The sequence below is a fragment of the Perca fluviatilis genome, chromosome 7 (assembly GCF_010015445.1).
Source record: "Perca fluviatilis chromosome 7, GENO_Pfluv_1.0, whole genome shotgun sequence".
NCBI lineage: Eukaryota > Metazoa > Chordata > Actinopteri > Perciformes > Percidae > Perca > Perca fluviatilis.
This window is the reverse complement of record NC_053118.1, coordinates 3,771,375-3,798,780: the sequence shown is the minus strand read 5'-3', so window position 1 is coordinate 3,798,780 and position 27,406 is coordinate 3,771,375. Positions and strand designations below refer to the sequence as shown.

Genomic DNA, 27,406 nt, shown 5'->3' with positions numbered 1-27,406 from the left:
ACCATTGGAAAGATGAATATATATTTAAATTGGGTCACTTATGTAGTAGAAATGTGAAATTTATTTAGAAATTGGTGGCTTCTAGGCCAAGAAAAGCCAGAAAATGTGTTTTTGGCTCATGTGGATGAAAGACATCAAATCCCAGAATGCACTTTCTTTGCTGCTTTAGCGTCTACTCCTAAGCCACACCTACCCTTTACAGACAGACAGTGAGGCTATCAACTCAACAAGTGTGTTTTATTGTCATTTCAACCATATACACGTAAAAACTTTTCAAGTGGTGTTACACATTTAAAATGTATACTTTTTTGCCACAGCTGATACATTATCCGGACTTCTTTCAGCGGATTGATTGATAGCTCCAGAATGAACAGAACTGTGTCCATGGCAATGCTATGCATGGCAACGGTGTGTTATCCTTAGCAGCGGTCTGTTATCAAGAAATAACAGACCGCATTCTACATTAGAATAGGGCAGTGGTAGCCTGGATGCCAGCCGAACCTAGCCCCGCCCACAACATTCGAGGTCGGGAAGTTCGAATCTGAGTAGGACCACGTCAGGCTAGGGCAGTGGCAGTGGTGGCCTAAAGGTTAGAGAAGCGAGCTAGACCGACAGGATAATAATCTGGGTGGGGAAAGTGGAAAAACAGCGCTTTGTCCCTCATTACCACCACTGAGGTGCCCTTGAGCAAGGCCCTTAACACCAACCGCTCCAGACTGTGGTGGTACTGGGCAGCTTCCAGGTATGAATGTGGAACTGTGTGAATGTGACAGGTCGTCGTTGCAAATGAGAAGTTGTTCTCAATCGACTTACCTGGATAAATAAAGGTAAAAAAAAAAAAAAAATTAAACCAAGCCACGAAAGAAGGCTAACACATAGCTACTAGCATTAGCTCTTGGTGGGCTGTGGTATAAACATCGAGTATAAACACAGAAGTAAATTTGCGTGGGATGTACAGTACAGGCTAAAAGTTTGGACACACCTTCTCATTCAATGCGTTTCCTTTTTTTTTGACATTGTAGATTCTCACTGAAGGCATCAAAACTATGCATGAACACATATGGAATTATGTACTTAACAAAAAAGTGTGAAATAACTGAAAACATGTCTTATATTTTAGATTCTTCAAAGTAGCCACCCTTTGCTTTTTTATTAATAAGGGAAAAAATTCCACTAATTAACCCTGACAAAGCACACCTGTGAAGTGAAAACCATTTCAGGTGACTACCTCATGAAGCTCATTGAGAGAACACCAAGGGTTTGCAGAGCAATCTCCGGAAAAAGCCGACAGTCCATCCCCCTTTGGGCTATGCGGAAGTGGCTCCTAATACTGGCTGTAGTCTTTTGCCTCTGGGCAAAAAAGCCTCAGATGACGCACAAATCGTCATTTTGCGTCATCTGAGGCTTTTTTCCAGACCCACAATACAGAGATCTCCCCTCTCAGGGGGACATGAGGGAGGGAAGCACGGTCATTCAAAAATACTACCGGGTTTCTACTGATACAAAGCTTAATGCTAAATCGGTGAAGTTTCCCTTTTAAACAAAATAGTGACTACTTTAGAATGTGTCTGAGTGGGACTTTTAAGTTGTAATGCCACTGCCCAATGTGATAGTTTCTTTTCTTTTTGGTGTGACTCCTGTTCTAGTATGATCTGATAAAGTACATGGTGAAAGATCAGAATGTGACTGGGGATAAGGATGGGTGGATGAATATTTTGTTGTTTGTTTAATCTTCCCAACTCATTAACTTCATGGTTCTTGGTTTGTGTGCTGTGTGTGTGTGCGCATGAGAGGGAAGGAGAGTACTGTATGTTAGTATTTTTCCTTAAAGGGGTGATAGAATGCAAAACCGATTTTACCATGTCATAGTTGAATAACAACAGTTTGGAGGGTAAATTGAACCTCAAAATCCCATTGACACCCCTTTCCTCTGCAAATCTCACAATTTGAAACTGCCTCTGAAAACGGGCAAATCTCAACAAGCCACCTAGTTGACTTCAACTCCGTGGCTCCTCCTCATTTGGCTCTAGTCTCTCTCTTTGGCACGCCTCAACATTTACATAGGCTACTCAACTGACCTGAGATGAGGTAGTCTTCTGAATAGGTCACGCAGATCTCAAAATTGTATACACTGTTCATCTGCTATTTTATCACTAAATTCACCTCTGAGACTTTTATGTGAGAAATCAACTATGTAGAGGTTAAATATGGGCCATTTTAAGAAAATGTATGGCTAATTGCAAATTTTGTCCGACTGTGTGTCGGAATTCAGCGGCCGGTGCTGCCTCGCCGCCCTGCCTGTCCTCCTTCATAGACCTCGGCCCGCTGTGAGCTAGATGGAGCTCCGTCACGGTCGGCAGCCCGCGGTGCTCCATTCCTGCGCAAAGTCACCCTTTCTGGGTTAGTGGACTACCAAATGCCGCTGCCCTGACAGACCTCCAGGGCCTGCAGATCGCCTCTTCCTGCTAAATGGCTGGTGTGTGTGAGTGAGAGCGCGGTCAGCGAGCTTGTTACGCCCGCAATCTCTTACCACAGGTTCCAGTTAATCTTATAATGGATATGTGTGTTGAGTTTTTTATAGAAACGATCAGGGAAATAATCTCCTCTTGTCCGCGAGTGAGCAGGATGAGGCTCTATCAGTGAGAGCTAGCTTGCCTCCTCCTAACAAGACCTCTAAAATTCACAAAAATGCCTTAAATTCAAATCGGACAAAAGCATTAGCTTTGTTAAGACCTTAGGGTAGCTGTGATATACATGCCGTGACGAAATTCAAACTGTAAATATACTACTGTATAGTTATGCCGGAAGCCGGCCAGCTCCGCGGAGCCCTGGTAGTCCAGTAACCTAGAAACGGTGACTTTCCCCTGGGTATGGAGCCCAGCAGGGGCAGACTGTGTGGAGTTCCTGAAGTCAGACACGTCTTACCAAATTTGCAATCGGCAATCAATTTTTGTAAAATGGCCCATATTTGAGCTTTATATAGTTGATTTCTCGCATAAAAAAGTCTCGGAAGTGAATTTAATAACGAAATAGCAGCAGTGTTTCCCACACATAGCAGTTAGAACTTTTGACGCACGGAAAGAACACGCACTTTTGATAGCCCCAGTGATGGTGAACGTAAACTCCCATGCTATAAACAACTGCACCAAAACATAGACATATAAAAAAAACTTTTATAAATCATCAGAGCTAGCCGTTCCATAATAATATAATATTCTGAAGTAGCCAAACTTGCTGTAGCTACACTCCCTCCTGCAGCATTGGTCTCCATCTCTGTTGCTTCTGGTAATCCACATTCAGACCCACAGCAGGCTTGTTGTTCTGTGCTGGTTAGTTCCATAGATTCGTTATCCATGTCTATCGCTTCATCCTCCTCTTGCTCGTTTTCCTCTTCCTCATATTCCTCACTTTCTCCCTGGTGTGCTGGCTCAGATGTGTCGCTAACATGCTAGCTAGCAGTATTAGCGCTAATGCTAGGTGAAGATGCACTTGATTTTTAAAACAAAGTCAGTTTGCAGCATTTTTCAACATCAGCCAACAGTGCTCTCTTATATTACCCCTCTCCCCCTTGTGTCGCTTGAGGCCTCGATTAATTTTTTTTGCCAACAGTATAGCTTCCAACTTCCAACCAGCTTCCAATTTTCAACTTCCAACAACCACGCTGACGGAGACCATAGACAGCGGTCTACTCGATTCTGTCTTGAAATTCCCAGAAGCAGACCTGCCAACCTGTACGCATTTTGTGTAGTAGATATGCATTTTGACAACAAAATACGGTGATACAATTTGTCACTTTAAACTACGCGAAAATCAGGTGACTGCTTTGAGTTCACTTGTTGATGAGCAGTAGCCGTCTCAGTCTAACTCTTGATGATAGTAGGCAGCTAAAACAGCGTAGCAGCCACGAGCATGCTGGGGGAAAAAAACTAAAGAAGAAGAGTTCGACCAATCACAGCGTCGGGTCCCTTCCTCTAATGTCAAGCGGGGATATCGGCTACTGATAGTAAAACGAAAGCATCAGATGCAGGTGTTATTCCTCCCTTATTCCCGTTTAGTTTGGTTGGTTCCCCCCATATATCGATGGGTTTCCCCGAGGGAGGACGGTGCATGCAAAGGTAAATGGATTTGATGTAGAAAGGTGAAATTGTGAAATGAATTAATTTATGTAGCCTACCTGTCAACTTTGGAGAAATATTATTTATTTATATTATTATTAATAAAGCCTTGCATTTATAAAGTCTTGGATTTCGTTACAAAGGTCTTATATATGTTTTGCCTTTCCTAGGATTAAGTTCATACCGTAACAAAATTAACTGTTACTAATGTAGGCTAATTAAAAACTGACCGGCCACTCGGCACCTTCAGACAAAGCTCAAGCTAACAGGCTTATTAGCTAGCCAAACACCGAGCAGTAACATCTGCAAAGATTGGCTCTGTGAGCGCATCAATCAGCTCGGTGTGCGTCTTATAACAAACAGAGCGAGCAGCCGGCGGACTCGAACATCTGTTGATCCGTGCAGGACTTCGCTCTGAGCGGACGGTTTAGAGACGATGTGACCGGCAGGTAACGTTAAAGGTTATCTGCTACTGTAGCAGAGCTGCAGGTAAACGCTGAACTGAGCTGTGTGTTTTCAGTGTTAAACACTGCTGCAGGTGTTCGTACCGACTGTTGGTGGTGATTTCCAGAGGTGGAAGACTTACTCAGATTATGTATCGCAGTAAAAGTAGAAAAAACAGTTGTAGAGTTACTAATGACTTATCAGTTACAAGTCCTGCATTCAACATCTTCCCTATGTAATAGTACAAAAGTATTATCAAAATATATTTCAAGTACCAAAAGTAAAAGTGGTCATTATTCAGTGTAATATATTTTATTGGATTATATTATGATCCAAATAATTGTATTTAATATAATTTATGTTTTATTTAGTAGCCTACTTGAACATAATTATTTTCTAGGGTTTAAAATGTATACAGATTTGACATTTATGGCACATTTATTCTGCGTGCGTGGCGCCGTGTTCATGAACCAGAACTTCGACAATAAATCAGTAAGTTGCTACAAAACAATACAGACTAATGTAAAAGTTTGTGACTGTGATCGAGAGACTCATGTCGTATAAATACTGATCAGATAAAGTTTTCACTAAGTGTGAAGGATTTGGACAAATTTGGCTATTGTTTGGCGAAAGAACTTTATTATTGACGCTTGAAATGGGGCCGAGAGAAATTATATGGGCCGCTGTTTACAATTAAGTGGCTCTCTGATTGGCTGGCTGGCTGGCCGGCCCAAACGGCCCATGAGGGCCCGTGGCCCCTCTGGCATCTGCCCAAATGCCAGATTACCAGTCCGTCACTGCCTTCCAGACACTGCGGTAATGGTTATGTTTAAGGTTACGGTGAGGGTTAGTACCTGTAAGGCGACGTTGGAGGCTTAAAACACCATCGAGTCTGTCTCCATCAAGGAGAGAAACTGGCGAAATTCACAAGTTCACGAAAGGTTGGTATCTGTCTCGTGAACACCTTTTCACAATCACCGACCTGACCCTTAGCAAACAAGCGCTTGCTTTAGAGAGTTAACTAGTCGCAAGTTTGTGGTAAAATGCAGTTGGGTTGTTGAGGTCAAAACATGTAGCAGCTGTGAATCAAATAAACATATTATAAATAATGTTTTCTCATTTTTTTACTCTTACACTGAATTGCTACTTCAATCCAGATGAGTATTGACAAGTATTTTGTGCGACTGAAAAAGGCACGTATTTAGGATGAGGACCAGCCTGAACCGGAGCTATCAGTCTGGAACAGAACTGAACAGTCCGACCAGTGTAACCAGTTATGTTATTAATTTGTTTACAATATTTTCATGCTTCAACCAGTGAAAGACGGGAGAGAAAGACATAGATTTGTTGGGCATTGAAGTAGGAGAGGAGGACAGCATCCAACTGCGTGTATTTTTCACATGCTGTTACACACTGTTAAAAAAAAAATAAAAAAAATAAGTGGCTCGTAGATTTTGGAATCAACTAGCCACAGTTGCAGGTGAACAAACAAGTTAATTTCCATATTCCTGGCACACAGTGTAGGAGTGGCATTCATGGAAACAGAACTTACTAAGCAGACAACAAGGAAAGGCATGCAAAACAAACCTAGGCATTCTCATGGATGTGCAGCAACCAAAATGGAGGTTTCAAATATATGAAAATCTATGGAAAGAAGATTCTTTTTTTGGGGGGCATTTTTAGGCTTTTATTGACAGGACAGCTGAAGAAATGAAAGGGGGGAATGACATGCAGCAAAGGACCGCAGGTCGGAGTCGAACCCGTGGCCTGCTGCATCGAGGAGTAAACCTCTATATATATGGGCGCCTGCACTACCAACTGAGCTATCTGGGCGCCCAAAAGAGAAGATTTACTGTAAACATAATTAGGCTGTATCAGATCTGCACTCCAGGTGGAAAGGGCTGTACTCATGTAATACACGGTTGTTTGTCAAACACAGGTTGGAACATTGAACTATATGCCCCCCGAAGCAATCAGAGACCCTTCATCCAAGGCAGGAAAAGCAAACTCAAAGGTACGAACAATCAATTAATTCATATAAACAATATAAGCAATTATTTCTGATTGCAAATTGGTTTAAACATTTTTTTTCCAGATCAGTCCCAAAGGTGACGTGTGGTCCCTTGGATGTATTCTGTACTGCATGACTTATGGGAAAACCCCATTCCAAAGCATCACCAATCAGATTGCCAAGATGCACGCCATCATTGATCCTTCCCATAGGATTGAATTTCCTGATATCTTGGAGAAGGATTTGCTGGATGTGTTGAAGGTGAGAGACCACGACTAAACTGTATCGGTGTGATGTGAACACAAGGCTCTCAGTATTCCCAGTTCTGAAGAGCATTTGGAATAGAGGTGTAAATCTTCACTGATCATTCGATTACGATAATCAGGCCTTCGATTCGATATCTCGATGCATCACGATGCTTCAAAATAAACTTTTCTGTTAAAGCCATGTAGGATATTTGACTTGACAAACTTGCATTGTCAAGTGCAATGCCCAAGCTGCAATAGTAACTTCAGACTGGAATGTTGAAGTGTTTGGGTTCATTTCTTTAAATTCGCTACCACGAAGGTTTACCTATTTTGGATTAGTCATATACCACCCTACTTTTAACCAGCAAATCTATTGAGTTGTATTGGAATAACTGACCCCAGACAACTCTTTAACAAAAAAAGTACTGTTTACTGAACAATAACTTAAATGTATAAACATTTAGCCGTTAGATTGAATAACAAAAAAAACATAACACAAATCACACCCTTCAAATATACTAACTGCAATATTTCTTCAAATGATATTACACACAACTATCCCTTTACCAGTTTCTCTATCAGTTTCCACTTAAAACACTCCCAGCTACACAAAATGATTCCTCCTTACAGCAGTTTCAATGTAAAACTTACTCAAACCCTATTAAACCACTGTGTTAACACACACACACACACACACACACACACACACGCCGAGAGGAAAAAAAAAGAAAAAGGTTGCGTCTGCTCGTGTGGACGTGCAGCAGTCAGCAGGACGTTATCTTCAGTGAAGCAAACGCACAGAAATCCAACTTACAGTTAGCTGTTAGTCCAAGAAACACCGCTCAAACACGAAAACCAAAACCAGTCACCAGCTACGGCAAAGTCCTCTTCAGCAGGGAAACACGCTGTCGTCCTCTCCGGTCCAAAATCAGTGTCCTCCGAACCAGCAACTCTCCGCCGTTAGCTCCAACTTTAGCTAGTCTGTTAGCTCGACTTTAGCTAGTCTGTTAGCTCCAACTTTAGCTAGTCTGTTAGCTCCAACTTTAGCTAGTCTGTTAGCTCCAACTTTAGCTAGTCTGTTAGCTCCAACTTTAGCTAGTCTGTTAGCTCGACTTTAGCTAGTCTGTTAGCTCCAACTTTAGCTAGTCTGTTAGCTCCAACTTTAGCTAGTCTGTTAGCTCCAACTTTAGCTAGTCTGTTAGCTCCAACTTTAGCCAGGCACACTAGCCCAACGTTTGTTCTAAACCACTGCTGTTAGACAGGAAAAGTGCCTAAATAGTATAGCTACACCTCTTTAGCTTCGTTATTACACTTAGATCGTTTCCAAGCTAACTAGCGTCTCTCGATGTTTCTGTGTTTTCTTTCGTCTTCTCGATTTGCGATCCTCTCCACTCTCCCGTGTCTCGCTCAGCCGCTTTGCGTGTGTGTTTGTTTGTTGGTCTGCCTGCCTGTCTTGTGTGTGTGTGTGTGTGTGTGTGTGTGTGTGTGTGTGTGTGTGTGTGTAACGGGTTAACTAGGATAGGCTACTGAGAATGTTATTTTTCATTTGAATGTTTATGCCGCGGCCGGAAAATTAACGAGCGACATCATTGCGTTATAATCGATTATGGTGGGCCACTGCATCGAATCAGCATCGTCCATGTCCGCGATGCAATGCATCGATTCATTTCAACACCTCTAATTTAGAATGATTGTATTTAGCTCATTCTGACCGTTGCAGCTCTGCTTCTAAAAAGCTTGCACATTAGTTGACCTCTTAAAACACTTTATTGGGCTTGCACTTTTGCGTCCATGCATTTATGTACAGTAGAGTATATAGACCAATTTAAAGTGAACGTCACAGTTCCGTCACTGCAGTTGCACACACAAGCGGATGGCAGAAAAACAGCGGTAACAAATAGAAATTTACTGTTTTTCAGGGACGACTGGCTAGTTAAATAACAAGGTCACATGAGACACAGCCATCTTCTAACCGTATACAAACTGGGAACTATATTCTCAGAAGGCCAAGCACTGCTACTTGGCAAAAAAAAAGCACCGTTGTTACTCTCTGCTCCTCGCCACGGGGCTTCTCAGGTGCTGTGATCAAATCCCTCCGCCCAAGTAGCAGAAGTAGCAGTGCTTGGCCTTCTGAGAATATAGTTCCCAGTATGAATACGGTTAGAAGATGGCTGTGTGTCATGTGACCTTATTTGTACATGCTGTGACTATATAAATCACAACATGTAAATAGGAACATGTTGGTGTTATTTTGTCACTTATTGGGAGCAGTAGGCTAGATGGAGCCGGTCACCTCCAGGATCTGAGCTAAGCTAGGCTAGATGGAGCCGGTCACCTCCAGGATCTGTGCTAAGCTAGGCTAGCTGGAGTCGGTTACCTCCAGGATCTGTGCTAAGCTAGGCTAGTTGGAACCGGTTACCTCCCTCCAGGATCAGTGCTAAGCTAGGCTAGCGGTGGGGGCGTCAGATAGAGTTAGGAGATGAGAAGGGTATGTATGGACTTATCTAACTCTGGGGGATACGGGGAATAAGACAAAGTCCCAATAAGTCTGCGTGTTCCTTTAATGCTACACTGGTTACAGGGGTGCACTAGGTAGGGTTTGACGATACTTTAAAATGTTCCATCTGGCCACCATCAGCTTAGCAACCGGTGGCGGCGATTGCCAATATATTCGCCCACGTGTGTGCAGCAGTGGTGGCAGCTGCAGCAACTAACCCACTTTTTTTTTGTCTAATAAATAAACAAAATAAACTCACTGTTGTCAAATGTTGTTGAAGTAATGTAAAATACTAAATAAGCTGTTTTATTGTCCGGTTGTTGCAGAGGTGCTTGGTACGAAATCCCAGAGAGCGAATCTCCATTGCAGAGCTGCTGGAGCATCGATACCTGCAGCTGAAGCCACAAGTATCGCCTGCAACAGGTACACAAACGGATGCAAACAAATCAAAGTCTGCAGACTTGGCAGCCACCCTTGCTGTTAACCATGTGACCCTGACCTGTACTCATTTCACCTGTTTCAGAATGTCCAAGTAACTGCGATCTCCAGAAGATCCTAACTGACCTCGCAGCCCTCCAGTCTCCAAACAGCATCATTAGAGCTGCTAATGTAAGACTTACTATTTTACAACTTTAGACTTTGTGAGTTTCTTAAATAATAACTCTGCTTTCTGCTTTTCCACAGAATCTGGCCAAAATGTGCAGCAGCGGCAGGAAGTTGGATGTTGCAGAGTGTGCAAAGTCATCAACCTAACTATCCTGAAAAAATGTCAATATTTCTTTTTATTTCTTTTTTAGACCCCACTTAAGCACAGTAACAATACTTTCTTTAAGATGTAGAACTAACAAATCTTTTTTATTTCTGTTTTCAAAATCATTACTTCGTCATTTTTACACGTGTTCTCTAATAAGTGTAAGCATATATAGTCAAATAAACATACTGTATCCTAAGGAGTTGTTTATTTGTCTCAGCTGAAACAAAGGATATATGTACCTGACAAGGTGTGCTATTATAACACATTTTGTGTGAGAAAAACATAGTATATGTTAAATTAATCAAAATACGAAAACATAGTGAGATAAACACGATAGGGATAATTTGCTCCTACTTATTTTAACCCTCATGCCCTCCTCATAAAAGTAACACTGGACACCTTCAAGGCAAAAATGTACATGCACACAAAAACTGCTATTAAATCATCAAATCAATGTTTTTTTCTGTTTTATTTTCATAAATCACTTAAACGACTTCTAAGTTGCTCAAAACTACCAAACGTAATCATTTTCTGAATTTTAACCCTTTAAATGCCAGTTTTAATTCTTTGAAGTAACAATTATTTATGCAAAACCCAACAGAACATTATTTTCCATAAAATAAATCATAGGGGAATGGGGCTTTGGTGGTGATTAGAGTCTTGGATATGTCAAAGATAAGCAAAAAAACTGATTTGATTGCATTAGTATTTTTTATGTAGTTCCAGATACTCCCTCTGGACACCTTCGAGGCAAAAATGGCCCCATTGACTTCCATTATAACCACATGTTTTGATCTCACTGCCTTTACAGTATAAAACCATGCATTCTGTAATGTCAGCATTTCATTTTGAACAAAAGTGGTCATATTTCACATTTTTACAGAATTTCACCAGATTCAACCATTTTGCCCTTGTATGCCGATGCATGAAATCATTGTATTTTTGCCAGTTATATTATGGAGGTGTGTGTGTGTGTGTGTGTGTGTGTTGTTGTGTGTGTTGTGTGTGTGTGTGTGTGTGTGTGTGTGTGTGTGTGTGTGTGTGTGTGTGTGTGTGTTTTGTGTGTGTTTTGTGTTGTGTGTGTGTGTGTGTGTGTGTGTGTGTGTGTGTGTGTGTGTGTGTAAATCTGTAAGCAAGCAATGATCATTTTAGGGCTGAAAAAAGGCATCTTTTGAAGGATGCATTTCATGTGTCTTTGAAGACGTGCTTGAATAAAAACATTGTCTCCTGCATTTGCTGTAAACTGGCGCTTATCATTTCAAATGGTTTGTGGGACATGGTGGCCCTGAAGACTGGTCTCCCACTATGGACATCCCACAGGCTCCGGGTGGATTCCCCTTTGGACCGGTACACACCAGCCAGGTGTGAAGTCCCATGTATGTTAAAATCTCTTGAGCATCCACATCACTCCATCCTGAGATTGAACACCTCCCGTGTAGGTTTGTCATTTCCTGAATCAGCTGGATCAAGTCAAGAGTGAAGAAAAGGTGGAAAGAGGATGCCACATCATGGATTCTTGATATGGCATATCTCGTGGGCTCTGGCATCGTGCCGGTTCGGTGCTTGAATGTTGGCGGCGCGTCTCAGTATTAGATGGAGACCAGACTTGCCAATTCTTCACTGTCCATTCAATGTTAGGATGGACAGGATCTTCAGTGTCCTCTCCACTTTCAGAGGAAGGGTTAGAGGCACTCACAGAGTTGGAGGACACCAGTGACCATTTTGTCAGACTCCAGAAACTTGTGTCATCTTCAGATGAGTCCTGCAGTTGGCTGGAAGATAAAGGCTCCTTCTCTCTGCTCCAGGTCTTTCTCCTTCTCTAGAGCCAGGTGCATCAACACACTAATAGTTGGTTTTGTTTACAACAAATGCAGGAGACAATGTTTTTATTCAAGCACGTCTTCAAAGACACATGAAATGCATCCTTCAAAAGAAGCCCTTTTTTCAGCCCTAAAATTATCAGCTCTTGTTTACAGATTTACACAAACTCTCTCTCTCACACACACACACACACATACATACGCACGCACGCACGCACACACACACACACACACACACACACACAGCTCCATAATATAACTGGAAAAATACAATGATTTCATGCTACGGCCTACAAGGGCAAAATGGTTGAATCTGTTGAAATACTGTAAAAATGTCAAATATGACCACTTTTTGTTTAAAATGAAATGCTGACATTACAGAATGCATGGTTTTATAAAGGCAGGGAGATCAAAACATGTGGTTATAATGGAAGTCAATGGGGCCATTTTTGTCCACGAAGGTGTCCAAAGGGAGTATCTGGAACTACATAAAAAATACTAATGCAATCAAATCAGTTTTGTTGCTTATCTTTGACATATTCAAGCCTCTAATGCCCACCAAAGCCCCATCTACATATTATTCATTATATGGAAAAAAAAATCAGTTTTTGTGTTTTTTTTTGTAATAAATAATGCAATACTTCAAATAAATAAACTGGCATTTAAAGAGTTAAAAGCCTGAAAATTATTGAATGTCTGGTAGTTTTGAGCAAGCTAGAAGTTTAAGTGATTTATGAAAAAAAAGTTTTTTGGACACATTTTTGCCAAGGTGTCCAAAGGGAGTATCTGGCACTATGTAAAAAATACTAATGCAATCAAATTAATTTTGTTCATAATCTTTGACATATCCAAGCCTCTAATCCCCACCAAAGCCCCATCTCCATATTATTCATTAAATGGAAAACGCACGGATAGAGAAAGACCGTGCGTTCATGGACATCGGAAAAACGTTTTTCCGAGTGAAAACGTCACCATTCACGTAACGTCCTATGGGAATCAGAGGTGGGAAACCAAGGGGGAGTGTCAGTACCCGATCCGTTCCACCTGCACAATCCGTTCTGCGCATGTGCAAGATGACACGTATGCCATGACGTAGGCGCAGATGATAATGCGGCGTTCATGCCACCTCGAAATAACAGGCACCGCCCCACTGGTTACGTTGTTTCTGCAGCTAGATTCAGTCTAAAATAACGTTAAGTTAAACTTAATGGGAAAAGCAGGCTACAGCTAAATTAAGACATTACAGTAATAACAATAAAGACAAGTATTGAGTGATTGTATTTTAAATGAGCACAAGTAAAGTAGAGCTGACGTAACAGTTGTTATATATGTTAACGTTTATTTTCAAGTTTTATTTTGAGGGTCTTTTAAAGTTTACATGCTGTCTCAGCTAGTGGTTAGCCGAATTAGCTGTTAGCTAAACTAACGTTAGCTTCCCGGTGGAGGCTAACGGCAGACCGCTATAATCACCTAGCGGTCCGCCGAATTAACCGTTAGCTAAACTAACGTTAGCTTCCCGGGGGAGGCTAACGGCAGACCGCTATAATCACCTAGCGGTCCGCCGAAATAACCGTTAGCTAAACTAACGTTAGCTTCCCGGGGGAGGCTAACGGCAGACCGCTATAATCACCTAGCGGTCCGCCCGAATTAGCTATTAGCTAACTAACGTTAGCTGGAGGCTAGCGTGTGAACATCTTGCGCATGCGCAGAACGGATCGTGCAGGTGGAAGCGGTGCCGTTATTCCAAGGTGGTGGTGGAATGAACGCAGCATTATCATCTACGCCTACGTCATGGCATACGTGTCATCTTGCACATGCGCAGAACGGATTGTGCAGGTGGAACGGATCGGGGGGTAAGCTTCGCTTCAGAACTCGAGCCATCATGGCGCCATTTTGTTGCTAACTGGCCATCACCTCCTGTTAGCATTCCGCTGACCGCCATTTTTTTTTTTACGTCACTTGACTGAGAATAACTTTACATCCGAAGCGTTTAAAGACTCGATTTGTCCATTGTTTAGTTCTAAAGAAACACAACAACGTATAAAGGGCTCCATTACCTTGTATCTCACGTTATGGCTCCGTAGCAGACGCTTTTTGTAAAATAGGCGCGCGATTGTGTCATAACCAAGTGACTTACTGTCGCACAGTAGAGGAATTACCGTATAGTACAGGAGAAGGTCGCAGGCAGTTTGGACTTACATTAGCTGTTTAGGTTTAATTACTAATGTTAACTAGCATGTTAGTTAGCAATAATTAGCCTGTGCTTATGTTATCTCCTTACATATACCTACACTCTCCGTCTCTGTAAGATTGGGAATTATTGAGATTTCTCTTGGCACAGCTACCAGAACACTTACAACTTTCAGACACGTTGCTCACGTCACATTTACGTTGTCTCTCTCAGTTGGAGGCTGCGCAGTAAAGCTGGCCATCACCGGAAAAGTGCTTCTAATAGCCTTCACTGGTCTCCGTCCAGAGCAACGGGCTCTGTTGGTCCATTATATATATGTCAATGTGGGAAACTCAGGCTGGATTTTGATAACCGAGTTCCCCAGTTGGTAAGGTGTTGTTGACAACTGATGTTTGATGGAGGCGACTTTGGTTCACTGAACATATTTCAATGACAATAAACTGTTTATTGTGGACAAATGCCTCTGCCTAGAAACATGCAGACATGTTTGAAATTACTAGGCCTATGTATATAAAAAAAAAACATTATCCGTGTCCTTTCCCGTTGGTTGTCCTGCAGATAACACAAACAAACACCTGGCGATGTGCTGTTTGGATGCTCGTATAAGAAAACAGCAGCAAATCTTCTGTTATTGTGGCCTCCATGTTTTCACCAACTGATCGATGCTCTAGGCTACGGCCAACCGTTGGTGGCAGTCATGCAACAAGTTGTTATGCCAAACAGAAGAAGAAGAACACGCATCCCGACCATGTGAACGCTGACGCTGCCAGTCGGAAAAACAACGTAACCACGGGGGGCGGTGCCTGTTATTCCGAGGTGGCATGAACGCAGCAAGATATCTCTATGGCTCTGACCAGAGCCATGTCTTTCTCTATCACTCTGGCTCTGACTTGAACGAGTGCGCTCTGAACGTATCCAGTCTCTACCACGCACACCGCCCTCATACTTGACCAATCACAACCTTTGTGCTCATAGTGGCTGGCATGGAGAATAAAAAATAAAAAAAACAGGAGTTCTCACTTTGCCACTACCACAGAGAGCCGAAGTTCCTTTTCCTTCTTAAATTTGCCTCTGTTTTACTTTCTCGACGTTCTTTTTACAAGATAAAATGGGGGTTCTCACCTATGGAATGCCGTTTTATTCACAATTAAATAAATACATAAATAAATGAATAAATACATGAATAAATAAATAAATATGCCTTTGAAATACATAATGAAATAAATAAATGAGGCAATAAATACATAAATAATTAAATACATTTTATTATTTCATAGTACTTTTATTTCATAAGTCCATATTTATTTATTTATTTCAAGAGACTTTTATTTTCCTAATGCCACATTTATTTATTTCACTCTATTTATTTCAAGTTCTTATATGCAAATCAGGGGGCGTGCAGGCTATCTCTCACATTCAGAACAGAGCCGTGGGCTTAAAAACGGCTGACGAAGTGAGAGTGCAACACGACCGGCAGTTCGCCCACAGTCACCTATTCTGGGGTAACTAGACCACCAACTAGCGCTGACCTGACGGAGCACCACGACCGGCAGTTTGCAGTGCTGTGTGCCCAGCCCACAGTCACCTATTCTGGGGTAACTAGACCACCAACTAGCGCTGACCTGACGGAGCACCACGACCGCAGTTTGCGGTGCTGTGTGCCCAACCTACAGTCACCTACTACTTGGTCGGAAGTACAGGAACAGTATGAAAAGTCCACTTTTAAGCAGTTCTGCTAACTACTCTCCCCCAAAACCGTTTTTTCCATTTGCATTCGCACTGGCCAAGTGGCCATATAGGGACTATAGGAGGGGTAAGACTGTGATGCAAGCACGGCAACGGTCTTTATAGCGTTAAAATCAGAAAACAAATACACCAAAAAAGTATGAACTAAATATTAAATCTAATGTATATAGCATATTTGTCATAATTTAAACAAGTCTCCCTAAGAGAAACTAGTATCTCTCTCTCCCCCGCCTCTGCCGGCTGCACTGGACGTGTGTGTGTGTGTGTGTGTGTGTGTGTGTGTGTGTGTGTGTGTGTGTGTGTGTGTGTGTGTGTGTGTGTGTGTGTGTGTGTGTGTGTGTGTGTGTGTGTGTGTGTGACGGCCGGACAGCGAGGTTGTCAAGCCCGCAGCAGGGCATGCTTGTGGAGTTTAACTCCGAAAAGACAGTTAACCCCAGGTTCCCGTTAATCTTATGATGGACATGTGTTGTGATATTAAAACAAACGAACCATCAACTGCGAAATAAAAGCCTCTTATTTACGAGAGCGGTCTGAGAGACCTCATATACAGCGGGGTTTCTGAGCCGGACATGGCCGAGCGGCGAGCCAGCGGCCGGGGCAGGCGCCTGCCGACTGTCGCCTCACTTCATGGAGCTTCCCACCTCCGAAAACAACATTGAAGCAAATTGTCAATTCGGCATACATTTTCGCAAGACTGCCGATATTCAAAATGTTAACAGTTAATTTTTCGCCTAAAACGTTGTCAGAAGTGAATTTAGTGATGAATAAGATGGCGAAAATTGTTAAAATTGTCCTGTTGTTGGCCTGCCAAAGAAGTCCCATTCACCTTGTTCTGAATGTGAGAGATAGCCACGCCCCCTGATTTGCATATAAGAACTGGAAATAAATAGAGAGGGAAATAAATAAATGTGGCATTAGGAAAATAAAAGTCTCTTGAAATAAATAAATGTGGACTTATGAAATAAAAGTACCATGAAATAATTAAATTTATTTAATTATTTATGTATTTATTGCCTCACTTATTTATTTCATGATGTATTTCAAAGGCATATTTATTTATTCATGTATTTATTCATTTATTTATTTAATTGTGAACTATTGTTGAATACTAACACAATGCTGAAATATAATTAACCAATACATTAGTTAAGTTAACCTAATTTAGTGTACTAATAGAAAATCCCAGTATCATGTATTTAATAAAGACCAATAATACCAAAATGTAACCCAGACATTTTTAGATAGATATCAGAATATCTCGTCCCCTCTACTGAGTGAGACATCTTCGTTTTTATAGACGGTCTTTGCACGTTGCCCTTCCTGTTCAGTCATAACAACAGTGATGGCGGCCGCAGCACGGTTCTTCATCCGAGGTGCACCCTTGAAACTTCCCGTCTCCGGTGTTGGCACCGGGGCTCAGAGCTCTTTTGAGGCAACTCTGCTGAAATTGTCACCGAACTCCAACTCCCGTACAACAACACAACGAAGACATGCAGCTCACTTTACCTTCCAGCCTGACGCCGTACCGACACAATATGGTGAGTCGCTGGCTAGCCGGCTAATGTTAGCGTTAGCTTGCTCCATTTTTTTTTTTTTTTTAGTTTTAGTTTATTTGTTTATCTCGAACAGTCAACAATGTTGCAAAACATAAAACATAAGATAGAACACAAACAATCAGAATCTAACAAAAACAACAACAACAAAAGAAAAAATATAAGAACGATTCGTTCGAGAAGGAGCAGGCAGAAGCAAATAGCTTATTTGGACCTGTCCCTTATTTCCCAAAATTATATTATACAAAGTAAAATAGATATGCAAGTATAGCATACAATCTTTCAGTCTTACAGTAATTTACAACAAGACAATAATATACAATACCATTTAAATTACAAATTCCAATCCTCTGTTTCAGTTTATTCTTTTCTGTATTGATCAAGTAATGATCAAGTAATGATCAATACAGATACATTAACGGGACAACTGGGAGATTCCCAGTTTAACGTTAGCTGTAAGCTAATAAAGCATATTAGACCATAATTAGTCTCTCATTGCCAGACCTATCTCCACATTGCAGTGCTGGAGTATTTTCTGGCAATACCGCTTATCTATTCTGGGATAGGGGAAAAACGCCATGGCTTGTTTGTAGTTTTTAAAGCATTATATTGACATTGTTATATGAGGCTAGATAGATATTGTCTTAAATTCTACATCTCGGGGGGGGGGGCATCTTTATATAATATCCTAATCTCTTATCCTTCTCACTTTTTTCACCCCTGACCCGTTTTCATGCCTGTCATATAGGAAAGGGCTGCAGGTCGGAGTCAAACCTCTATATTTACCAACTGAGCTGTCCGGGCGTCCTCTCTCTCTTTTAATCAGTCTGTTATTGTTGTTGAAAGCTTATGAAGGAGCTTTCTCAGGCTATTTATTTTAGATAACTTTCATTTACATGTGTTGCAGCTGTATATTTTCAAACTGGTAAAGAAAACCCTGTCTTTGCATTTTATTTTAATCACAATCTGTTTTAATAAAAGAGCTTAAAAAATAAAAGAGAAAAGTGGCTTTGACTTAAAACTGAACATTTAGCCCACTTTGTAAAAAAATACAGAGCTATATATCGTGTATCGCCATTCAGCGTTACGGCGATGCGAGGAAAAATTTGGGTGCACCTAAATTTTGTGCTGGTGCACCTAAATAAAAAAAGTTAGGCGCACCAGTGCAACCAAGGCAAAAAGTTAGTGTGGAGCCCTGAGGGGTGAAAATCCTGGTTAGCTGATTGGATAAACCATCGGTCTATCACCACCTATGTTGGTGATAGACGGGCCAAATCAACCAATCAGATCAAACTCTTGCCGAAACCAGTCGGTATAAGAACAAAAACATCTTTTCCTCAGAGAAAAGCCTCCAGTGCCGTTTTTTGCTCTTCTTTCAATGAAGGAATACTTTCTAATTTGGATAAAACTTGCGCAATAGCTACGCTCATCTCATCCGTGGAAGCTGCCACGTTGTTTAAACTAACAGTTGTTTCTCATTGCGTCACACCTAAACCCGCCTCAAAACCAACACTGATTGGTCGGTCGTTAGGCGAACGGCTCCAAATTTTCTCTTTCTCAAGATGCCAGACTGATAGAAAGAGAAAACTGGAGCTCGTGAAATCAGGACGATTTCACGAGGCTAATATAACTGGAGCTAATGCCAAACTACTACATTTTCAACTACAGCCCGACCGATAAAGGATTTTTAAGGCCGATTTCGATACAAATATTTGGTGATTTAAAAAGCCGATATTCTGATATATCAGCCAATATATATTTAAAATAAGGCCACCCCCCCCCCTTTCTCCTCCTCAGTAGCATTTAAAGCTACAGACACAGAAATGGCACATCCTAAGGAAAGCTCATTGTGGGACTGGCTCTAGTGGCTGTAATTCTGCACCAAGGCTGAATTTCAGGAAAGAGACTTCAGATACAGTATTAGGGGACCACTAAGGTCTATATAAAAGAGACTTCAGATACAGTATTAGGGGACCACTAAGGTCTATATAAAAGAGACTTCAGATACAGTATTAGGGGACCACTAAGGCCTATATAAAAGAGACTTCAGATACAGTATTAGGGGACCACTAAAGCCTATATAAAAGAGACTTCAGATACAGTATTAGGGGACCACTAAGGCCTATATAAAAGAGACTTTAGATACAGTATTAGGGGACCACTAAGGCCTATATAAAAAAAGAGACTTCAGATACAGTATTAGGGGACCACTAAAGCCTATATAAAAGAGACTTCAGATACAGTATTAGGGGACCACTAAGGCCTATATAAAAGCATCCAAAAAGCAGCATGTCATAGGACCTTTTAAGATATGAAACTTAAAGGGGTGATAGAATGCAAAACTGATTTTACCTTGTCATAGTTGAATAATGACAGTTTAGTGGGTAACTAGGACATCCATAGAACCTCTAAATCCCATTGACACCTCTTTTCTCTGCAAATCTCACTATTTGAAACTGCTGCTGAAAACGGGCGAATCTCAACGAGCCCCATAGTTGACGTCAACTATTGCTGCTCCTCCTCATTTGGCTCTAGTCTCTGTGTTTGTCACGCCCCAACATTTGCATAGGCTACACAACTGATCTGAGATCAGTTAGTCTTCTGAATCTAGGTCGTGCAGATCTCAGAAATTGTATACATTGTTTATCTGCTATTTTACCATTAAATTCACTTCTGAGACTTTTTTATGCGAGAAATTAACTATGTAGAGGTCAAATATGGGCCGTTTTACAAAAGTTGATGTCTAATTGCAAATTTTGTCCGACTGTGTCGGAGTTCAGAGGCCGGTGCTGCCTGTGTAGCTGCCTCGCCGCCTGGCCTGCCTTCCTTCACAGACCCCGGCCTGCTGTGAGCTCGATTGAGCTCCGTTAAGCTTGCAACCCACAGCACTTCATACCTACGCAAAGTCACCGTTTTTTGGGCTAATGGACTACGAGACACCGCTGCTCTGACAGAGCTCCAGGGCCTGCAACTCCCCTCTTCCTGCTAGCTAAATGCCCGGTGTATGTGAGTGAAAGCGCGGTCAGCGAGCTTGTTACGCCAGCATTCTCTTACCACAGGTTCCAGTTAATCTTTTAATGTGTGTAATTATAATGTGTTGAGTTATTTAAACAAACGATTCGGGAAATAAACGCCGCTTGTCCGTGAGTCTCATTGATAGAGCCTGCCGCTGGATGGAGCTCTATCAATGAGAGCTAGCTAGCCTCCTCTTAGAATTCCTCTGGAATTCACAAATATTCATTAACTTGAAATCGGACACCGTTGTTAGCTTTATAAGACGTTTAGTTAGATGTTGTATATGTGGCGTGACGAAATTCAAACTGTAATTAAAGCTGCGAGCAGCGATGGACGGGCCCTCGCGCCTCTGTGCGCGTCGGGGTTACCGGCGGACGCCGCTCCTTGCGACCGTGCATTTGCGCGGCACTCAGACACTGCAAATCGTCACCAATGAAAAGGGAACTCCCTGCCGAGTTCAACAATACCTCACACAAGACTCTACTTCATACGGTTCAGTAGCTGTGAAAAGGGTAAGGCTAATGCATAGGGGGCGGGTCAAACCATCGCCAATTAAAAAGGAAGTCTCTGCTGAGTTCAATGTTACCTCACATAAGACTGTACCTTAGATGGGTCAGCATGTATGAAAGGGGGCGTGGCTTGAACAAAGGGGGTGGTTCAAACCATCACCAATGAAGAATGAACTCTGCTGAGTTGAATGATACCTCACACAAGACTCCACATCAAACTGGTCAGTAGTTATAAAAGGGGCGTGGCTTAAGCATAGGGGGCGGGCCAAACATCACCAATTAAAAAGGAACTCTCTGCTGAGTTCAATGACACCTCACACAAGACTCTACGTCATACGGTTCAGTAGCTGTGAAAATGGGCGTGGCTAATGCATATGGGGCGGGTCAAACCATCACCAATTAAAAAGGAAGTCTCTGCTGAGTTCAATGATACCTCACATAAGACTGTACCTTAGATGGGTCAGCATGTATGAAAGGGGGCGTGGCTTGAACATAGGGGGCGGGCCAAACCATCAGCAATGAATAAGGAAGTCTCTGCTGAGTTCAATGATATCTCACATAAGACTGTACCTTAGATGGGTCAGCATGTATGAAAGGGGGCGTGGCTTGAACATAGGGGGCGGGCCAAACCATCAGCAATGAATAAGGAAGTCTCTGAGTTCAATGATATCTCACACAAGGGTCTACATCAAACGGGTCATTAGTAGGGCTGGGTACCGAACGTCGATACTTTTATGGTATCGAAAAAAATATCCCAATCACATTGCTGGCTATGGACTTAAAGATTGTAGGGGATGGGGAAATTGCCAAACAAGTTTATTGACAAGGTTGGCATTTTATTGACATGAAAGCACTGCATGGTGAACCTGGTTGGTGTAAAAGCAGTAAAGAACTTGTGATGTGACCTTATTGCACAAGAGAAGTGTCATTATGATCTGAGTCGGAGTTGTCCCAAATGAGCTATGCACTCACTGTTTATCCTACAGTTCATTTGACCAGGATGTTGGCACCCAAATAATCGCTAACATATTTACTGGAAGAGAAAACCAACCCAGTGTTGAGAAACTACGAGTGTCATTTGTTCATTGTCTGGAACAAAGGGAAGTGTGTGTCCTAATGTTTGAAGGCTGGGAATCTGTGCCTCGTTTCCTTTTAATGTGGTTTCCTTCCTGCAATAACTGGTATGGCCACTTATAAATGTGTTCAACAGTGTACTGTTTGTATATAATCCAAATGCACAATAATGAATTGTTGCTGGTGTCAAGTTCTTCTATAAATGTTTGTTTTTATTTTTTTTTTATCTTAAAACCTTTTAGGTCCCACCCAGAAGATGAACTTGTTCCAGTCAGTTACAAGTGCCTTGGACAACACTCTCGCCAGTGATCCAACAGCAGGTAGGATGCTAAAACAGGAAAGGGGATTTTATAGCCCTTTTACCTCATTCATCATCACGCAGTTTTTGAAAAAACACACTGGCTTTTAAATATTTTTCATAGCCCTGCTTGTAAGAATGTAAGCCATACAAAATGTTGGACTACAGTAAGGTTGCTTCACACTTGAAGTATGTACCGGTTAGATGTACCCAACAAAACACTGCACCTTTCAAAAGATTTGATTGACTTGCTAAAATCATCTGATCTGTCACAAGAACATGATGTTCCAAGAACATCATGATGTAGAAATGTTCCTTGTTTGTGTGTTATTGCATTTCAATGTTTTTTTTTTAAGCCATCTTCATAAAAGGAACTTATTGTATAATTATAATGGAATGGCACGAATTTGATGTAGCCAGCTGTGGGATCATGTCATTTAAGGAAATATTCAAATCTAAAGTTGGATCCTCCTAGTTTTGAGTCCTTAGTGTTACTCAAATCAAGGTGTTATGATTTCCTCATAAAGGGTAGAAATGTTGCCTGACCAGTTCTCACAGAGCTGTAGGTTGCTGGTGTGTTAAAAAATAATGATAGTTTTCAATTTTTCCCATCTCATGTTGTGACTTTTTTTTTATTTTGGATGTAATTATTCTTGCCTTTTCTGTTCTAACATGCTAAAGAACAGAATCTTAAGAAAACGAGCCATTGAATCACTGATTTTATTGTGTGTTTATCTGCAGTCATCTTTGGGGAAGATGTTGCCTTTGGTGGAGTTTTCCGATGCACAGTGGGTCTCAGAGACAAATATGGTAAGCCGTTTCATTCCTCTTCGATTCTCCCCATTCAAAAAGCTTGACTGCTGAGTATGGTTTAAAGGGGTGATAGAATTTTTATATACGGTATTTCACACTGTTCCTTAAAGTGCCCATATTATGAAAAAATCACTTTTTTCTGGGATTTGGGGTGTTCTTTGTGTCTCTGGTGCTTCCACACACATACAAACTGAAAAAAATCCATCCATGCTGTTTTGAGTAAGATACGGTTTCTGAATGTGTCCTGCCTTCAGTCTCCTGGTGAGCTGTTCAAAATCGGCTTGGACTGTGACATCACAGTCCGAAATGAGCTGGCTAACCACAACCGTTAGCTCGTAGCTAACGGTTAGCATGCTAACGCTAGCATGCTACGTCGTTCTCAATAGCAAAGCACTGCTACAACACACACAAGTTCACCATAATCTACAAAAGAACTACTTACATGTGCGCCCTCATTTAGCAGTCTCCCAGCTAATCCTGCCTTGTAACTGACCAAAGTTGGAGAAACAGGCTTTCTTTTACTGTCTCTAGCCCTCATGCCCTCCTTAAAAAAACTTACTCTCGACACCTTCGAGGCAAAAATGTCCACGCACACAAAAACTGTTATTAAATCATCATATATCAATATTTTTTTCTGCTTTTTTTTCATAAATCACTTAAACAACTTGTAACCTAATCAAAACTACCAAACATTCAATAATTTTCAGGATTTTAACCCTTTAAATGCCAGTTTATGTATTTGAAGTATTTCATTTTTTATTACAAAAAACACAAAAAATGATTTTTTTTCCATATAATGAATAATATCTAGATTTGGCTTTGGTGGGGATTAGAGGCTTGGATATGTCAAAGATAAGCAACAAAACTTATTTGATTGCATTAGTATTTTTTATGTAGTTCCAGATACTCCCTTTGGACACCTTCGAGGCAAAAATGGCCCCATTGACTTCCATTATAACCACATGTTTTGATCTCACTGCCTTTACAGTATAAAACCATGCATTCTGTAATGTCAGCATTTCATTTAGAAGAAAACTAGTCATATTTGACATTTTTACAGTATTTCACCAGATTCAACCATTTTGCCCTTGTAGGCCGATGCATGAAATTATAGTTATATTATGGAGCTGTGTGTGTGTGTGTGTGTGTGTGTGTGTGTGTGTGTGTGTGTGTGTGTGTGTGTGTGTGTGTGTGTGTGTGTGTGTGTGTGTGTGTGTGTGTGTGTGTGTGTGTGTGTGTGTGTGTGTGTGTGTGTGTGTGTGTGTGTGAGAGTTTGCGTGAACCTGTAAGCAAGCAATGATCATTTTAGGGCTGAAAAAAGGCATCTTTTGAAGGATGCATTTCATGTGTCTTTGAAGACGTGCTTGAATAAAAACATTGTCTCCTGCATTTGCTGTAAACTGGCGCTTATCATTTCAAATGGTTTGTGGGACATGGTGGCCCTGAAGACTGGTCTCCCACTATGGACATCCCACAGGCTCCGGGTGGATTCCCCTTTGGACCGGTACACACCTGCCAGGTGTGAAGTCCCATGTATGTTAAAATCTCTTGAGCATCCACATCACTCCATCCTGAGATTGAACACCTCCCGGTAGGTTTGTCATTTCCTGAATCAGCTGGATCAAGTCAAGAGTGAAGAAAAGGTGGAAAGAGGATGCCACATCATGGATTCTTGATATGGCATATCTCGTGGGCTCTGGCATCATGCCGGTCGGTGCTTGAATGTTGCGCAGCGCGTCCCAGTATTAGATGGAGACCAGACTTGCCAATTCTTCACTGTCCATTCAATGTTAGGATGGACAGGATCTTCAGTGTCCTCTCCACTTTCAGAGGAAGGGTTAGAGGCACTCACAGAGTTGGAGGACACCAGTGACCATTTTGTCAGACTCCAGAAACTTGTGTCATCTTCAGATGAGTCCTGCAGTTGGCTGGAAGATAAAGGCTCCTTCTCTTTGCTCCAGGTCTTTCTCCTTCTCTAGAGCCAGGTGCATAAACACACTAATAGTTGTTTTGTTTACAACAAATGCAGGAGACAATGTTTTTAGTCAAGCACGTCTTCAAAGACACATGAAATGCATCCTTCAAAAGAAGCCCCTTTTTTCACCCAGATTTACACAAACTCTCTCTCACACACAGACACGCATGCATGCACGCACACACACACACACACACACACACACACACACACACACACACACACACACACACACACACACAAATATACATATATACACAGACACACACACACACAGACACACACACATACACACACACACACACACACACACACATCCAAGCACGACGCAGTTGCGTGCGTACACACACACACACACACACACACACACACACACACACACACACACACACACACACACACACACACACACACACACACAGCTCCATAATATAACTATAATTTCATGCATCGGCCTACAAGGGCAAAATGGTTGAATCTGGTGAAATACTGTAAAAATGTCAAATATGACTAGTTTTCTTCCAAATGAAATGCTGACATTACAGAATGCATGGTTTTATACTGTAAAGGCAGTGAGATCAAAACATGTGGTTATAATGGAAGTCAATGGGGCCATTTTTGCCTCGAAGGTGTCCAGAGGGAGTATCTGGAACTACATAAAAAATACTAATGCAATCAAATCAGTTTTGTTGCTTATCTTTGACATATCCAAGCCTCTAATCACCACCAAAGCCCCATCTACATATTATTCATTATATGGGAAAAAAATCATTTTTTGTGTTTTCTTTTTTATAAAAAATGACATACTTCAAATACATAAACTGGCATTTAAAGGGTTAAAATCCTGAAAATGATGGAATGTTTGGTGGTTTTGATTAGGTTAGAAGTTGTTTAAGTGATTCATGAAAAAAAGCAGAAAAAAATATTGATATATGATGATTTAATAACAGTATTTGTGTGCGTGGACATTTTTGCCTCGAAGGTGTCCAGAGGGTACAAAATGAATCATTTAAGTATAAAATACATGTAAGAGTAAAAAACACTGGATTTAAAAAATTTGACTGAAAATAAGGATTCCTACAAAATTTCATGCCATAAGAAGTAACACAGCAAAAATGATCACAAAATGAAAAAAAAAACTTGAGAAAAATGTACAAAAATGACCGAAGAGGGCATGAGGGCTAGAGTTAGCTAGCTGACATGCTCTACATCTGAGCTACTGAGCATGTGCGGGTGCAATCAAAGATAGTAGTGAAGAAGAAGATGAAAAGAGGTCTCACTCTGTAGCTAAAACAGAAACCAGGTGAAAAGAGGATCTGCAGCAGTGAGAGAGAGCTGAGCAGTACAACAAAAATATGGTGTTTTTTAGGGGTGGTACGGTTCACAAAACCCACGGTTCGGTTCGTATCACGGTTTTAGGGTCACGGTTTTCGGTTCAGTACGGTTCTTATTTTTTCTTTATCACTCCAGAATATACTTCAGCATATAGCTAAAATTAGCATATTGAATGCATGTTGCACAAAACGTGCACACAGTGGCAGTTCTATATTGTTTTATTTCATCATAGGTAACGTGAAATCCAAAATGTTCCCACACACCAGACTATAAACGACGCTGGCGCATCCTCCAGCTCTGGGCAGCCTCTCTCCCACTGGACATTTCTGCAGGTCACGTGACGTGACCATACTGTCTATGGACGTGACCTGCAGCGGCACCCCACTCCACTTGAGGAGCGGTCGGCTCGGTGTCTCTCAAAATCTGATGAAAATCTTTTAAACTGACCTTTGTCGATCTGAAATGAAGACAGATTCAGCAACTGCATGGCCTATTTCTCGCTTAAAATGTTTTCAGAAACACGTTTCGGTAAACTATTTTAGTACAGTATGAGATCGTATTCTGAACATTCTGAACGAGCCGCCATGACAGTCTGGCTTTGAAATTTGGGACCAGCCAGACCCATGTGACGCGATCGTCCAATCAGCTGCCATGGGTTGCGTTTGTCACGCCCATCCCGCTCGTCATTTCCAGTAACTGTTTTAACATGGGTGTTGAAAGTGGGCACTACGGCAGTAAGAGGTTAGTGCACATTAACAGTGTACTGACGAACCGTGCGGTACACACACGCTCCGAACCGAGACTAGCGAACCGAGCGGTTTGGGTGTTTTTTCATGAACCATACCACCCCTAGTGTTTTTAGAAAATTAAACCATGTAAACCTATTCTGGTACAACCTTAAAATACAGTTATGAACCTGAAAATGAGCATAATATGGGCGCTTTAAAGCGTAACTCTTCGCAAATGCATCCTAGGGTATTTTTGGAAGCATATTTAGACGAATCGACG

The 27,406-nt window shown here is 41.5% G+C and overlaps 2 protein-coding genes across 3 annotated transcripts in view; both read left to right on the top strand.

Annotated features, from left to right (window-relative positions):
- Window positions 1–10,265, top strand: part of ttk (ttk protein kinase) — a 62,070-nt gene extending 51,805 nt beyond the window's left edge. Inside the window, exons 21-25 of the mRNA XM_039805145.1 lie at window positions 6,499–6,573; window positions 6,655–6,831; window positions 9,642–9,738; window positions 9,839–9,924; window positions 10,000–10,265. Of these exons, the coding sequence (XP_039661079.1) occupies window positions 6,499–6,573; window positions 6,655–6,831; window positions 9,642–9,738; window positions 9,839–9,924; window positions 10,000–10,068 (504 nt within the window). The 3' untranslated portion in view covers window positions 10,069–10,265. The remainder of the gene's footprint in view (window positions 1–6,498; window positions 6,574–6,654; window positions 6,832–9,641; window positions 9,739–9,838; window positions 9,925–9,999) is intronic.
- Window positions 10,266–17,133: 6,868 nt separating this feature from the next.
- Window positions 17,134–27,406, top strand: part of bckdhb (branched chain keto acid dehydrogenase E1 subunit beta) — a 91,235-nt gene continuing 80,962 nt past the window's right edge. Inside the window, exons 1-3 of one of the 2 annotated variants that reach the window (XM_039804815.1) lie at window positions 17,134–17,364; window positions 22,220–22,297; window positions 23,017–23,085. In XM_039804815.1, the coding sequence (XP_039660749.1) occupies window positions 17,169–17,364; window positions 22,220–22,297; window positions 23,017–23,085 (343 nt within the window). In that variant the 5' untranslated portion in view covers window positions 17,134–17,168. The remainder of the gene's footprint in view (window positions 17,365–22,219; window positions 22,298–23,016; window positions 23,086–27,406) is intronic. The other variant, XM_039804814.1, reaches the window with a different exon arrangement.